The sequence below is a fragment of the Amblyomma maculatum genome, chromosome 7 (assembly GCF_055883805.1).
Source record: "Amblyomma maculatum isolate TAMU_Amacu chromosome 7, ASM5588380v1, whole genome shotgun sequence".
Taxonomy (NCBI): domain Eukaryota; kingdom Metazoa; phylum Arthropoda; class Arachnida; order Ixodida; family Ixodidae; genus Amblyomma; species Amblyomma maculatum.
The window spans coordinates 138437663-138453608 of NC_139350.1; the positions used below are offsets into that span (position 1 = coordinate 138437663).

Consider the following 15946-nt stretch of genomic DNA (forward strand, 5'->3'; position numbering starts at 1 on the left):
ATTTTTCTTATGGTGATTATTAGAATAAAGAGCATCACATGCAAAGCGGAAGGAAAAATGCGCCGATGGCTATATATATATATATATATATATATATATATATATATATATATATATATATATATATATATATATATATATATATAGCGCCATACCCTTATGGTAGAGCATCGCTTCGCCTTCGGGCATTCGGGAGGTTCTAGGTTCGATTCCTGGTGCCGCAGGGCACCCACCGGTTTTCTGTGAGTACAAGATTTTCCCCGGCCTGGTTCTGGGCTCTCGTGGGCTGAAATGCTTGGGAATGAGGCCATTTACAAAAAAACCTTTGGGTTTTGGGTACGTCCAAAGAATCCGTGTTACCGAAGCATTGCCCTTGTGGTACTGCCTCCGTCTCGCAATCGGGAGGTACCAGGTTCGATGCCTGGTGACGCCAGGTACGTACCACCGGTTTCTATTGAGTGCAAGATTTTAAACGACCTAAGGCTCTGCTCTTCTGGGGTGAAATGCTTGAGAAAGGGGGGATTCACCAAAAACCTTTGGGAAAGTCCGAGGAACTTTTTATCGGAGCGTTGGCCTTGTGGTCGAGCATTTGCCTCGTAATCGGGAGATATCAGGTTCGATTCCTGCTGCCGTCAGTCAGCCTCTGGTTTCCAGTGAGTACAGGATTTTTCCCGGCCTGCTGCTAGGCTCTTCTGGGGTGAAACGCTTGGGAAGGGGGTCATTGATCAAAAACCTTTGGGCTTTGGGCAAGTCCAAAGAATCGCTTTTTACCGAAGCGTTGGCCTTGTAGTAGCGCACTCGCCTCGCAATCGGTAGGTACCAGATTCGATTGCTGGTGCCGCCAGGTACCCACCGGTTTCCATTGAGTGGAAGATTTCTCCGGGGGTGGTGTTCGCCTTTGCTGGGCTGAAATGCTTGCGTAAGGAGTCATGGACCAAAACGCCATAAAAAAGGGCCGCGTAATGGACTTCTGTCGCACGAGGCGGGATTACTGTTGGCCGATGGCGGAGCGAATCGCTGGCCCATTGGGGCAACGTTGCGTCGATGGGCCAGTGGTTCGTCTCAGAATAGGAATATCGAGTGGTGAGTACGTCTGGCATAGCAGTATGAGGAAGCGGCTATTGGATTGTTCGCTCCTGTTCGGCGTGATGCTTTCAGTGTGCTGTTCTGGCTTCACTTTGTTTTTATATTGCTCAGAATGTGTTTTCATAAGTTCCGAATCACCTTTTTGAAACATCGGTTTTCTCATAATAGACATCGAATAGTGGAGTGCTTCTTATGACCTCTCATCTAGTGCACACACGAAATAAGTGTAGAGGGATAACAGACGAACAATAATGTGCTGGTCTATCGGCAGAAAGGCTACGAAACACTTAGGGCCTCCTGCATGTATCACGATGAACGCTCGCTCGTGCAGCGACGCCCGATTAACTCGTTTTCTGGTGTGCTGTATGCCGCCACGCGGCCGGTATTGAGTGAGGCCAATCTAAGCGTACCCTTTCTACTTCTTTGACAACGCCCCCTGCACTCCTCCTTTGAGGGCCCCTACTTCCCTTCTGTGGCAACACCCACTGAGCTAGGTCGCATGATGTAGTGAGGTTATTAGGTGCATGTGCCGATTAAAATTCCTATCAAGGGCTAGACTAGCAGATTACAGCCGATTATTGGCAGCTAACCTACGTGACGCCACGAAGAATGTTGCACGAAGGAGGGTTGCGTCCCAACGTTGATGAGGAGAAATCTAGCACTACATGTCGACCTGTTAGTGACGCCTTAGAAGCAAATTGCCCACCAAATGTCAACAAAATGGGGAAGGGTCCTGTCAGAGGAGCATCTTTTGTGCATGCAGTTGTCCCACTCGCCGCTTCGGTGGTTTTACAACGGCTGGAGTTATGGGAGCTATGACATATGTGATGCGAACTAGCCATGGTAGATAAAGAGCAAGCAAAAAGGTTGGACGGAATGTCATGTTTTTATTATGACATATTACGACACTTCGTTATATCTGGTAATTTTCATTACAGTATCGGGTATTTAAGAAAATTTTTTTGGTGTACATGATTTTCGACTCAAGAATACGGTTCAACGACGCAGTTACAGCTTTCGCTTTAACAAATTGTTCCTGCAGCAGTGTTCTACCGCTACTGGAATCACGTCCAGTTAGAAAGCGGAAGAAAAAAACGCAGCCTGTTTTGTATGCAGAAGCACACCTCGGTTCTTAATGTGAGGCTGCTATGACGACCCACAGTAAACGACAGATGCACCTCTCTTTTGTTTTCGGAGTATAGTATGCAAACACTGCAAAAGCAATGGTCGTCACAGTGAGGCAGAAAATAACATACGCTGCTTTGCGGTTCACTACCACTTTGACACGCCGGTTATGAAGCTGTCCAACGGTGGTTTCATAGGTTAGTGCGCGCCTGAGCCCATCATTCATAGCTGCCGTAGCGCTCCGTGATATGTGCTAGACAAAGTGGTATAAAAAAGTGATATGTGCTATAACAGCTCCTTTCTCGCTGGGTTTAAATAGCTCCTCGCATGGGCTTCCACTTGAAAGTCAAAGTGACGGCGGCCTGCGAAATACTCCTACAGCACAGATATGGAACGTCTGGATTCCACGGCTCTGCTGTCTCCTGTCGCACATGGGGACGTTGGGGAGTCGGATGGCCAGCAGGAGTGCATGGATCCGGTAGGCTACGCCCGTCACGAACCTTACTTGTGGCAATTGGACAGGGAGGCGCTCGAGAGGACTACATTTTTGAGGGAGCCGGGTGATGGACACCAGCATCTGGACGTGGGCTGCGGTACGGGCGGCTTCACTAGCAGAGTCCTGTTACCTCTGAGCCGGCCGGCCAGGAGAATTGTGGGCGCTGACGTATCACCATCGATGCTGAAGTTTGCACGCCGCAACAACACTCAGGTGACAGCATGACTAGGAAACGTAGGCCGCAATCTCAGTTCTTGAATGCCAGTTAACTTCACCATAGTTTTTGTCTGGGCCTTGCTTCTTGTGACTGGGAGTACCACGAATACAGAAGCTATGGAGTCTGCGCGTGACTATAGGAATTCACATTGATGAACTGCATAGTTAAAACTGTGCAATTTTTTGGGCTAGCGAGAGGTATATCGCTTCTGGTGCTTTGGTCAACCGAATCACCATACACACACAAAAAATTTTGCTCGTACTCAGTGCTAGCTTTGTAAAAAACAACAAACACTTAACTGTATCATCATTTACTGAGCCTCCTTCTAAGAAATAATCAATGGCATATGAAAGAAGATAGAGACATAGCGGCAACACCACAGTACATCGCCATCGCTGGGCGCCTGCGCACGATAGTCTCAACAGTGCGCAGTTGGCACCGTGGATGGTTCCACTTAGCTCGACCCTAACCGCGTTGTGTGTGTCCCCCCCCCCCCCCATATCGTGGTGAATCTCCTCTCATCTGGCACACACTGCTTTTTAAACTACTAGGCCTAAGGGCACGTCACGACGTCACGAGAATCGGTTGCCTCAAATGGCTGGAGAGTTTCCTTGGTGTGGCTTTTGCCGTCCAGTTCTTCAGTTCACACAAAACGCGGACAAGGGAAGACAGAGACAAGCTTGTGTCTCTGTTAAGCCCTGCGCGCTTTCTGTTAAACGACAAGTTATCAAATAGCTCAGACCTACGTTTGAGTTCTTTAGTTCTGTCCGACTATAGCCCCTGCTGCTGGTTACAAAGCCGCGGCTTCAAGCGTTCGTGGAAAGCAACCGGTGTACTGGCCCGTTAGCAACCGCACCTCGGCGTATGATTTCTTGGCGCAGCCAATGGTTACTCGGCGCATGCGGTGAGTGGCGACGGCTGCCGCCGACGGTGCACGGAAGCTGCTATTTTCTGATTGGTGTAACTGCCAGCGCGTTGCTTTCGTCTGCTGCTGATCAAACGAAATAGAAAATAGAAGTTTAAGAAATGCGATCCCATCTTTATGTCGTCATCGTAGAGCCTGTCTCCGTATAGCCGATGACATAAAATAGGAAGGAGAGCGCATAGACACCCGTATGCATGTGGTTGTGCTTTTACAGGCTATATACGCGCGTTAAAGTGAACAGTCGAACATGAACTATTATTTGTATCCAGTTGAGAAGTAAGCCGATATTTTTCATTATTGTAGCAATTTTATGAGTTATTTGACGAAGTTACTAATCTTTTTTGCGACAGGTGCGTAGCCAGATTTTTTTCGTGTCGGAGGGGGGGGGGATACGGCTAATCAAGATAATTTTTGAAAAACATTGAGAGGGATGAGGATGGGCGCAGGGAGGGGCTCCTAATGAGTACAAGCGTGAATAACGCACAAGTCTTGCCATTTCAATCGCTCAGTCAACACGCCCCATAAAATAATTCCTTGTTTCTCACGGTAAATCACGGTACGGTAGTATTTGGCATGGCAAATCAGCCAAAACTGCATTATCTAGGTGTTCTTAGTTTTCTTCAAAACAGGGGTACTGTAGATTAACAAGGGAATATAGTTCTTTTTCGCGAGCTTGTGAATTTTACATTGCGAACCATATCATGTTTTTCTTATGTCCGCTTGGGAAGTGAGCGGCAGCTACAGAAATTTGTGATACTTCTCGCTCTGCACAAAATTCTAGGCGGAAAAGGTTCAAGAATCATGTAAAGGTCTGTCGAGACAAACTTGCTTTTTCCTACACTGTGGATTGTCTTGTATGGAAGTAGGAAATAAATTTATTAGCCTATGCTGGCACGGCCAGGCTCGAGGTAAGAAGAGGTGCGATATTAGAGAGATTTAGCTTACCGGAGACGTATTACGTCTCCAGGAGACGTACAGACGTAGACGTATCGGACGCCTACTGCGCATGCGTGAAAACTGCCGATACGTACAGGCGCTGGAGACGTACTCCGGAGACGTAAGCCGCGTGACGTCCAGCTTGCCGTAATCTCGCGAGATCTCACGAGATTTCAGCAGCCATGGAGCCAAGCCGCCAAGCTAAGCCAAGCGCCGATGGGATGGTGCTACGAGTGCTTGTAGAGTGCTGCTGTGCGCAACGGGCCACATAGTTCTCCCGTTTTCACATTGGCGTCATCAAATGCTGTAATACCCTTGCCCCGGCCGTGCCAAGAAAACATCATGCGCAAGCGTTTCAGTGCGGCGGACGACCAGCAAGTAGCTCGAGATCGCCATCATCCTGTACATACACTGTACAGCGCAGGGAGAAGGCGCCGTCGAAAGAAGTTGCAACGATTTCTAGGGATCCGCCGACGGCGAACAAGCGCTCGCTCCGCTGCGCAATGAAGGTGTTCGCAAAGGCCTTTGCAAGCCATCCAGCGTCAGAAAAAAAAAAACGATTCTGGTAAGTCACTACCCACTACCTTCTCTGTTCAGACGATCGGACTGGACAGCGGACTGTCCGAGCGGAACAATTAGTTATCATATGTGACGAAAACAGCACTTTCGAGTAGCTCGGAATGGCAGTGACTCGGCGCCTGCCGATCGCGTGCGCTCCGAGTAGGAGTGGTGGTGGATGATGCTTTCCCACGATACATACGGCCCGCCCGTCTGAACACCGCCTAGTCGATTGCTGGGGAATAGCAGCGCAAAGTAAAAAGCCACTTACGTTGTGCGAATTAGATACATGATATTTCAGCATTTTTGCTAAGCATGGCTCGAGTTGCATAATATAATACACGTCGTGTAGCTGCTTTTGTTTACATGTGCATGTAAATGTGCACAGCCACCAGGAGCCACAGTAAATGAAAATTGTTTGCAAGATGATTTACTTTATCTTCTCAGACAATTGTCTGGCACCATTAGCTAACAGCACATGCTGAATGCAGTGCCAAAGCCAAATATTGCAAGAGGTCATTTATTTTATTATTATTTTTTTTTGCTCCAAGCTTATGAACTTGTGTCCCTGTGTCAGCACGTGAAATGAAGTGCGCCAATATTTTATGCTGTTGGACAAAACATTCAGGCACTGGAAGTCCTATTAGCATTTACAAGTCGCAGAGGCTGAACTGGTTTGCTCATTGTGTTATAAAAACACCTGAAAATTAAAAGGATCCTTGTTAAGGACCATTGCATTGAATGAAGGCAACAGTGTCTGCGTCGTGGCACTTTTCTAGTGTCCTGGCGCAACTTTCAGCTGCACAATTAGATCCTGTATTATGTTGGCAAGTTAATTGCCAATCATCTGTGTCTCATATGGTTATTCCCTTTCAGATGAAAATGAGCTTGCAAGTGCCTGAATGACATGGTGTCCAGAGAGACTCATGATGATGAAAGCAATCATGACAACTCCCGGAATAGTAAGCGACAACACTTATATTACTTTCTTCAATGTTCTTGTTGAACATGTTACAGCTATTTACAAAGCACTGCGCAACGTTCAGTCTTGATTCTCTTACTGCTGTGTACAAGGTCTAGCCAGAGTGCTAAAGTAAGCTCGTGCATGTTGCTATGCACCGGAAAACAGCCCAAGATCTCATGGCTGCAGAAATAATTATTTCTTTCATTTGTTTGCTTGCTTCCATGGCACAGCCACAAGTCTGCACAGTGTGGAGCCGCTGCCGTCAACACCAAGCCTGCAGTCAGTGCCCCTGAGGGGTGAGGACATATTTACGTTATTTTGAGCAGCACCAATTTGTAAAAAGTTTTATTTATCTCAATGCCTTAACAACTTACTATAGTTTAAAACTCAAGACTGCTTAGTACAACTGCACTAGAACCTAGTTGTTAGCTTTTGTATTCATGCCAAATCTATGCACGGACCAGCAGCAGCAACAGTGCATTATACAAAATGCAATGGTCTATGAAAGCAGCGATAAATGAAATAAATGAGTAGGAAAACAAATTATTCACAAATTTTCATGTTCATGGTGCATACTCACGAGACCATCGCAATGCTTTATGTATTGTTATGCTTGTCTCAGACTGTTTTGAACCTACACTCCATTTGGTGGCATGACTGAGTCTTTGGTTTGAGAGAAGAATGACGTTTCGAAGATGAGAGAACAAAAACAATGAAATTTGATTGCACTTCTGCAGACTTATGTACATACTTCAAAGGTCTTAACAGCAAAAGGTCAAAAGCAAGTTCACAGCAATGATAGACTATTGAGCCTCTTGCCCAGGGCCAGTATTGTTTTTTTTTACTCCACAAGAAACCTTTAAACAATCAATCCAGCCCTCTCACAGAACTTTGGCCAATAAAACACGGCACATCTCTCCGGGTCAATCAGCCAGTCAATCAAACAGTATTGGTAAGCAATGTTCCTGCAGTCATACCTTGGGAACAGGCGAGGAGACATAGAAACTTCCTTTTTCACTTCGACAGCGTTGCAATAGTCGAACAAGGAGTGTGTCTGCCAGAAAAACACAGGGCATGTCTGATGTCACATACAGCGGATCAAAACAGCATCTGTAGAACTCAACTCCTAATGGATCAGTGTAATGGTTTTATGGCCATGTCCCTTCTCCCAAACAGCCACCGTATCTTCCTGTGCAGTGTGCCCTCAGGCACCCCTCTCCAGAATGTATTCATCATCGGGCAAAGCGTGGGAAGTTCCCATATGCTTTTTCTTTTTGCGGCTTCACACTTTTGTGTGATGTTTGCCTGGACGCGTGATGCATTTCCAGCTCTTAGGTCGTTGCACCATGACCTAAGAGCATAATGTGCGTAATCAACGCAAAAGCTCAGAAGTAATATTTTATAGAGACATTTCTACCGCAATTACCCATTTGGTGAATTTTATTTATCCTCAAGAAAAGGATGGCAAAATTATATTATTGTTTACTCCACCCTCCACTGTGGTTTTAATGCATTGGTTGATGTAAAAAAATGATTCAATTTGTTTTCAATGTGCATCAGAAGGAGCGTTCACTGACATAAAATAACATCAAATAACATTTTGCATGTGCCAGCAACAGGCAAGTCCCAGTATAGATTGCTGTTGAACGTGACACTTAGTATTCTCTACGAGCCTACAATTGTAATGTTCCGGCTCTCATTGCTGACAGTACGATTAAAAAAAAATTCTTTTCTGGGAAAATAATTAGCGTTGTCTTTGAACAATTTATATTAAGTTTGTTTGATTGAAGCCACAACAATAATGTTAACAGGAAGGCTTTGCTTTACTTTGTCAACGTGTCTGCATCTGTGCCGGTCATAATAGAACAGTCATCTGCATGTGGTGGTGGCAAAACTAATAAATATCCAACAGGAGCAAGATAGGTGTCAACTTATCCGCAAAGATGACGGCCTGGAGTCCTTGGACATGGGCGACGTCAGCTAGTCGGATTAGACCTAGCAGAGTTTCAGGGCGTGAGCTCGACAGTAGTTTCCCAAAATTTTTTGTCTCTCGATTTATATGTTAGATTTCTGGACACGCCCATATCATATGTACCAGATCCACCCTATATATGTACGACAAATTTAATGGATATGTCGATGTGGGCAATGTCTTTGATGAACACTTTCAACAACAGTGGCTAAAGCAGGCTTCCTTGTGAAACACTGTTAGTGACTGTTAAATCGTTCAAATGACGATTACTCAGGCATGCTATTTGTGTTTATTCTCCTCTCCTTTGGGGCAAGTGCCAAGGGATATACCCTACAACCTGTGTGCAATTCTGTTCACAACTATATAATCACACCAGGTAGATTGCTACAATGAGAATTCACTGCCTTTTCTTTTCCTTTCTTTTTTTTCATGAAATTCTAGTTTAAGATTCATAATTATCAAAATACCCAATTGCTTGTCCATGAACCTTTTGTACTTGCTATATACCATGGCCTATTCCCCTTGAGACGCTTCCTAGTGAGTGACATCTTTGGAGTACCAACCCATAACGATTCAAGTATGATTTTGTCTTCCGTAGGCCCGACAAGCTTGTTACTGAAAAAGAGGCTCGATAAGTGCCTGCTTGTTCTTAGACCACAACCATTAGAATAACTCATGTGGTTTTTCCAGTCGGACAAGTTTCCTTCCGAACGACTCACAGTAGTTTGCGCCTATCTGCTTCGCTTGCTGCTCTTGCTTCTCCCTCCACCGGCGATTCAAAAGGCTGAGAGGAGGTGCTACGGCACATGCACAGTGCATTTTTCTTGCAATTATCTCCAATCGCCAGTGACTCAGATTAAATTTACTTGCAAACAAATATTTATTATGCCACATGCTTCCTTCCCTTACAAAAATTTCGTTTGTATTAAGCCCAGTGCTAGATGCGTTATATCTTTGCCACTGGTGCAAAGACATATTGTTTGCGTGTTGCACTAAATTTGATGGTAGAACATTAAAACAGCCAGTTTGGAGCAGTTTTGGAGCAATATTGCATTTTGGAGCAGGATAGAGCAGGAAAAGCAGTTTGGGAGCAGAATGGAGCAAATGGAGCGGCAATTCCACCCCCGATAGGTGCATTCACAAGAGGAGACTGGTGCACTTTTGTGCCATGATATAGGGGTATGCCATATGCCCAGACATTTCATGAATAATCATGTGCGTAGTTATTCACTGCAATACCAGCTGGAGAGCAATATTAAACAACCTCCAGCTTTCTCATAACAGCTTTAATTTTACAGTAATTTCTGTGAACACTGCGCCTTTTCATTCCAGGAAGGTAGAAGAATACAACACGGATGTTTTATGCAGCACATGGTGACGAACACTGCCCCGTGTGAAGATGGACATGTGAAGATCAGCTGGTGAAATCTTGGCAATCAGTTGACAAGATGCTGATTGCGCTGATGAAAGAATGAAAGTTATGTTGGCACTATATCACATTGTAGATAGCACCAGTTTATTTTCTCCAAAACTCTCTCGACCATGTTCACTTTGCCAAATAAATCCCAAATACATTTTTGCAACACACATGCTGTCGGTGTGTTTCTGTTCTTGCATTTTATGGTGCATAAGTAGCTAAGGCTACAGTTTCGCAAATACAGGTCCAAAATTATCTGCAAAGGGCATAACACTAATTTTAAATTGCATATTTTAAGAAATATTTGCATTGTTAGAATTGTAAACATATGCAATGACTCGAAAAAAAAATATGTGCACAACCTCTCTCAAGTGAGCCTCAGCTACAACGTTGAAAACACTGTTAGTGGCCTGTGGTCACCACTTCACCAAAAGAAATTCAAAATGTCCCGTCACATAGTGGTAATTGCTAAAAGCATATCATAGGTCAGTGTTTCTCAAATAAGGGCTCACGAAGTGATTTTCAGGGTCCACGAAACCCACAGCTGCAAAAAAAAAAGATAAGAAAGATCCCAGGCAGCACACCAACATCGCACCAACCCCGGCCCAACGTCGACAAAAATTGGTACCAACATTGGCGTAACACTGGTTTTTTGAGAAATTACTACATTTTTATATATTGGTCCGGCTTATATGCCAACATTGCACCTGTCTTGGCACTGCCAACATAGGCTATCAGCTGGCCGTGCCCCTAGTGTCACGTATTGGCATGCCACTAGTATTCATTGGCACATTTTGCATTGGCAATAAACCGGCCGTGCCGCTAGTATCACATATTGGTATTTATTGGCATGCAACAAGTATTCATCGGCACACGTGGCACTGGCACTGCCACTGTTAAGCCATCTTTAGCCATGCAGTTATTTCACCCTTGCCCTTACTGCTGCCATTTGCTTAACTGTCACACTGACAATTGTGGCTTTCTTATGCAGTCATTTCCCAATACAACCTTGCATGTCATCTCCCTAAGGAGCCATAAAAACCATGCAATTAAATGAGGCAAGCAAAATATTTTCCGAAAACATTTTATTGAGAGCTCATATACATGTACATGCCACAAGGACATCAGAGGGCCAAAATGCAGTGCAGGAGGCATTGGGTACAGGGTTAATATGGGAGAGGCTAGTAGGTGTAATTGGAAACAAGGCACTAAGCAGCACATGACCAGGTAGTGCAGGTAGAGGTGATGGGGTGCAGTGTGCATTGCTCATGATGGAAGGGGCTGGACATGTTGAGCAGGGTTGATGCACTATAGCCTTGTAGTGCGAGAGGTGTTGCAGGAATAGGAGGCTGAGCATGGGTGCATTCCAGGGCAGTGTCCACCATGGATGGAAAATGGCAGTGGACTGCGTTGAGCATGATAGTTGGCAGTGAAGGGTCAATGGATCAAGTGATGAGGTTGAGGGGGCGGGGGAAGCGCATGGCCCAGGTAGTAAGCTGGGCACCCCGCAGGAAACAACCATTCAGGAACAGTTTGTTGAAGAGATTGGCCCGTGGGTGTTACAAATGACATCTGCACAGAAGACAAGCATATATCACCATACGATCTAATCTCACCTTCTCAACACTTATTCAAACACATATTTGAAGTCTGGGTGCTCTATACGATTGAGTACAAAATACAGAACCCCGCTATAGCAAAACCTGATATAGTAAAGTGAAACTGAAGTCCCAGTTCATCTTCCATAGGCAACAGTACATTTTGCCCCTTTATAGTGAAGATGTTTTTGGTAAAAAACGGTTAAAGTGCTTCTGGTCATGGCGACGACTCCCGCGCACTACCTAGAGTCGCGAGGCCAAGACTTTTTGTATTTGAAAACAGAACAATAACCCCGAGTGTTCGTTTAGGTGGCTTTACTACTAGCCGTAGCAGCAGTCAGAAGAAGCATACTTTACAGAAGCCTTGGAGCCGTGAGGGAAAGCGCGCAGCGCGAAGAATAAAAAAGTAAAGCTGTCTACAAACATAGAAATAAGGCGGCGTGTTCCATTCAAAAAGTAAAGGAGTAAAAGTGCAGCACGAAATAGGGAAGGGAAAGAAATGGGTCAACATTTACTGCAATGTGTAGTACAAATCATGAGGCAGTGGTGGCAGAACGCGGAGGTGCAGCGAGTAAGGTCTTACAGCACTTGAGTGCCATGCGAATTTATCATTTATTGCCTTTTAAAAGACATAAAGAGCAAAGAGAGACACCATGCTCATGCAAGGCTTTAGTTTTTACATGAAATCGAACTTGGTTGCATTCGTAATCACGTCTTCATGCTTCAGTGGTACTTCCACAAGATGTAGAGAAATTTTATAATGAAAAAAATCACACAAAGAGATGATAAAAGCGAGATGGAAGGCATTTAGGTTTTTTTTTCATTAAGCAACAAGACGTGTTCAGTAAGTGCCTATTTAACTACTAGACAGCACTTTCAGGATCATGTCATCACAGACCACTGATACAGTAAAGACCTTAATATAGTAAATATTTTCGCTGGCCTCAGTGGCTTTACTATAAAGGGGTTCTACTGTATATATTGAAGGCCTATTGCCACACATTCTTCTTTTAGAGCACTTTGTGACAGGTGTCTGGGCCTGCAAAAGCATGCAGCATCTTAAGACGTAGGGATGATAAACATATATGCAAAATAATATTCATTCCAGATACAAAAGAAAGATATTTGGAAGGAAAAACCTCCTTCCGGCAAAACGATAACTTCAGGTGGATGCTTAATGTTCATATAAATTACAGTTCCTGAAAATATGACGGTTCAGGCTCCAGAACTTTCAATTTTTAAAATATCCTTAAAAATATCTGCAATAGACAATATGGATTACTAAGCATGCAAACTGGATGATATTAAAGAACACATTAAAGAATATTTTTCTGCAGTACACCAGTTATAGGCACGCATACATTACTGCGGCCAGAATAAAGAAATCATTGCCCTGACAGAATCAATCAAGCTATCTTCAATCAGCTCACTCAGGGAGATGTGTACATCGCAGATATTCTCAAGACTGTGTGTGCATATAATATTCTAAAAATCAGTGAAGAATGAGATCACCTGTGTGGTTTACAATAACCGTACCATTTCAAGTTCCAGCTTTTCTAGTTTTCACAGCTTTATTGCTTCCTGCATTCTACTATAAACAATTGCCTTCCTTGTAATGTACCAAGGAATAGTTTTCATTAATTAAATAAATTAAATTAAAGACACCAGAACAACATGCACACAAACAAGAAAAGAAGAACGGGACAGAGCGCCATTCACAACTGATTTATTGTGCAGAATAAAGTACATATACATCTCACTGCCGGCATAAGCGCAAGGAACCCATTCAGCGTCATGTAGTTTAAGATCAGATATGTTCAAGAAGCCCATGTCTCATACCATAGCCTCTTTCTCTGAGAAATCAGTTCTTTAACATAGCTTTTCTTAAACTACAAGATGCTGAATGTGATGTAGCTGAATGTGTTCCTTGCGCATGTGCCGGCAGTGAGATATATATGTACTTTGTTCTGCACAATAAATCAGTTGTGAGTGGAACTCTGTCATGTTCTTTTCTTGTGTGCGTGTATTGTTTTGGCGCCTTCAGTTTATAATAAATAAACACGAACAAGCCTAACAAGAAGTTATAGTAATCATACAGTGCATGCTTGTTCAGCTAAAATTATTACAGTCAGCCTGCAATGAGCAATTGAGCAAGTACTAGACATTTACTTTGCATAGGCAGGAAAATGTTATGCTAGATCTGAGTACAATGATATCGTACTTCCTTATCGGCTAGCAGCCTACCATGTATGCATTTTCCCTCATCACAGCTAATCATATGGCCATACCATCGGCAACCTTCCACGTGCAAGATTATATTCAGTTAGGCATGATGGGTGATTTTATGTCCAGGTATCAGGTGTGGTGCTAGGGCATCTGATTTTTTCAAACCAATTCATAGTAGTTGTTGGTATAGAGAATAGTAATCTTCCTGAATATCTGAGGCCAAATATTATTTTATTGCTTAAGCGCACCTTAAAATACAATGCATGATGTGACTATGGGATCATAAAAAACGATACATCTAGCATAACAGTGATTTTTCACTTTCACCCTATCACAAGTTCCTTGAAAAACCAGTTTAATCCTGAGTTGAAAAGTTGTTTCGCACACATTTTACATTTCAGTATCTATAAAATGTTGATATTTTGTGAATATATTTCAAAATCAAAATTTCTTAAGAGCTTCAAAAATTTTTTTTTTTTTCAAAAATGGACAATATTTTGTGCTCAAATTAAAAATAAGATTGTGTCTGGAGAAATAGTATTGTTTGCAGAACAAAACAGCACATACGCAAAAAAGCACCAATATCGCTCAAATTTAATGAGCAATACACGAACTGAGAGTTCACCTAAAATTACAAGTACAATAGCCTTGTGTACATGGACTCGACAGCACCGGGTTGAATCAGCGTTGAGTAGGCAAGGTCATCATTCTCGACACGGCTGATGTCTACATGAACTCGCTTTATAATGAGTAAGTATCGTAGCAGAGCGTAGCATCGAGATTCGAAGTTATTGTGCAAGTTCTCACTTGTATTTGCTCCCATTGACTTTTACTATCGAGAGCTTCGATTATTTTTTATCGTTGATGAGCGCTAAAAAGCATTCATTTCGAGTGACGCTCGTCGCCGCTCCAGAGGCTTTTTCCTATCCCAGAGTTCCCCATAACTACACTCCCTGACTGGACAGCTTCTAGATGCCTTTAGATAAGCGGGTCAAGCGAATTAACCTACCCTCTGCAAGCGAGTTAACGCGACCCTCTTCGCCGCCTATTTTACTCGACCCGACTGTGGATACATGAACCCACCAACTGATTTTTCACTCGACAGACGTACTCGACGCAATTCTGCCGAGTTGATGTATACAGGGGTGGAACGCACGTGTAACAAGTAACAATGCTGCTAAGAATCCAATATGCTTTCTTCTGGCTCATCCAGTTTTCTAAAAAAATATCTTGTCTGACAAAGGAGGATATTTGGAGTTAAGCAGCTAAGCAACACAAGATCCATATGCTTGCTCTAGCGCATGACTCCTCAGTGCACTTACAGTTGCAATTGGCTTGGTCATGTGGCAGTTCACTAAACCGTCTGACTAGATATGACAATAAAAAAAAAACATCGGGGGATCATTTTTACTTTTATTAAGATCTGCAAAAGCTTTTTTGTTGTTGACATACCATTCAGAGACTGCGGGAGTTTGGCAGTTTTATACGTCTTATTTCGTTTGGCAGTTGCAAGGGGATGTAGAAAAAGAAATATGAGTAAGGAATATAAGGGGTGACAACATCCCGAAATGAAACTAATGGACCAATGATGCACACTGCGCATCTTAAATGACGTCACTGGTAACATCAAGCACAGAAAATCGTCCTTGAGTATGACAAATTTGAAGCCCAGGAGGTGAGTTGGTTGTGAGCAGGTAGTTAGAAAACGGCAGTCCCCCTGAGAGGTAGGCGGCAAGATCACTGCCACCCATTATGGGGAAAGCCCTGGCAAACATGCAGGCAAAGGTGCACATATATAAGAGCAATAAATGCACAAGGAATGCATGCCTGAATGAGCAGCTGCACTAATAATTTCCTTTTGTCTTTCAGCCCACCCCTCCTGCACTGTAAGCAAGTCTGCTCTGTTTTCCGAACACAGAAGCATATGCAAAAACAAACAATGTTCCCTAAAATTTACAAAATTTGAACGCGTATTGCATGATGATCTTTCTGCAAATGTCTTGCTCTAGGGTTACAGAATAAATTCATTGCAGCTGCGAATAAAGCGAGTTGGGAGCTAATGGCGAATCTCAATGGCTTGGGGAGAAAATTATTTAAAATTGTCACTTTGAGCAAAGTAAATAGCCTGGTTTAGATCAAAGTAATATTACATCTACATGGCTGAAGCCAGTGTAGGCAACCAGAAATGTACAAGCAGTCAGTAACTGCATGTCTGTATGAACAAATACATACAGTGCAGGCAGCAGTAATGAAGGGAGAGTGGAAGGCAAATAACCTGAGCAATACTGAATGGCTTTTTCTCTGCAACCTCAATACAGGCTTCCTGCGAATTCTTGTAATGCAAGCATAATCAAGTATGCTAAATATTCCATCACTTAAAGCACCTGCACTCCCGGGTTACTCAAATGACAACTACTTCGTAAGTT

General features: G+C 43.5%; 1 protein-coding gene and 1 long non-coding RNA gene across 2 annotated transcripts in view; both read left to right on the forward strand.

The window, feature by feature from the left end:
* Window positions 1-2574: 2574 nt before the first annotated feature.
* LOC146184851 (uncharacterized) overlaps window positions 2575-15946 on the forward strand; it is a 48311-nt gene continuing 34939 nt past the window's right edge. Inside the window, exon 1 of the mRNA XM_084609504.1 lies at window positions 2575-2920. Coding sequence (XP_084465630.1) covers window positions 2600-2920 — 321 coding nt within the window. The 5' untranslated portion in view covers window positions 2575-2599. The remainder of the gene's footprint in view (window positions 2921-15946) is intronic.
* On the forward strand, window positions 6267-9857 carry LOC146184852 (uncharacterized). Its single transcript, XR_014708938.1, has 3 exons — window positions 6267-6305; window positions 6538-6603; window positions 9612-9857. It is a non-coding gene; the product is annotated as an uncharacterized LOC146184852 (long non-coding RNA).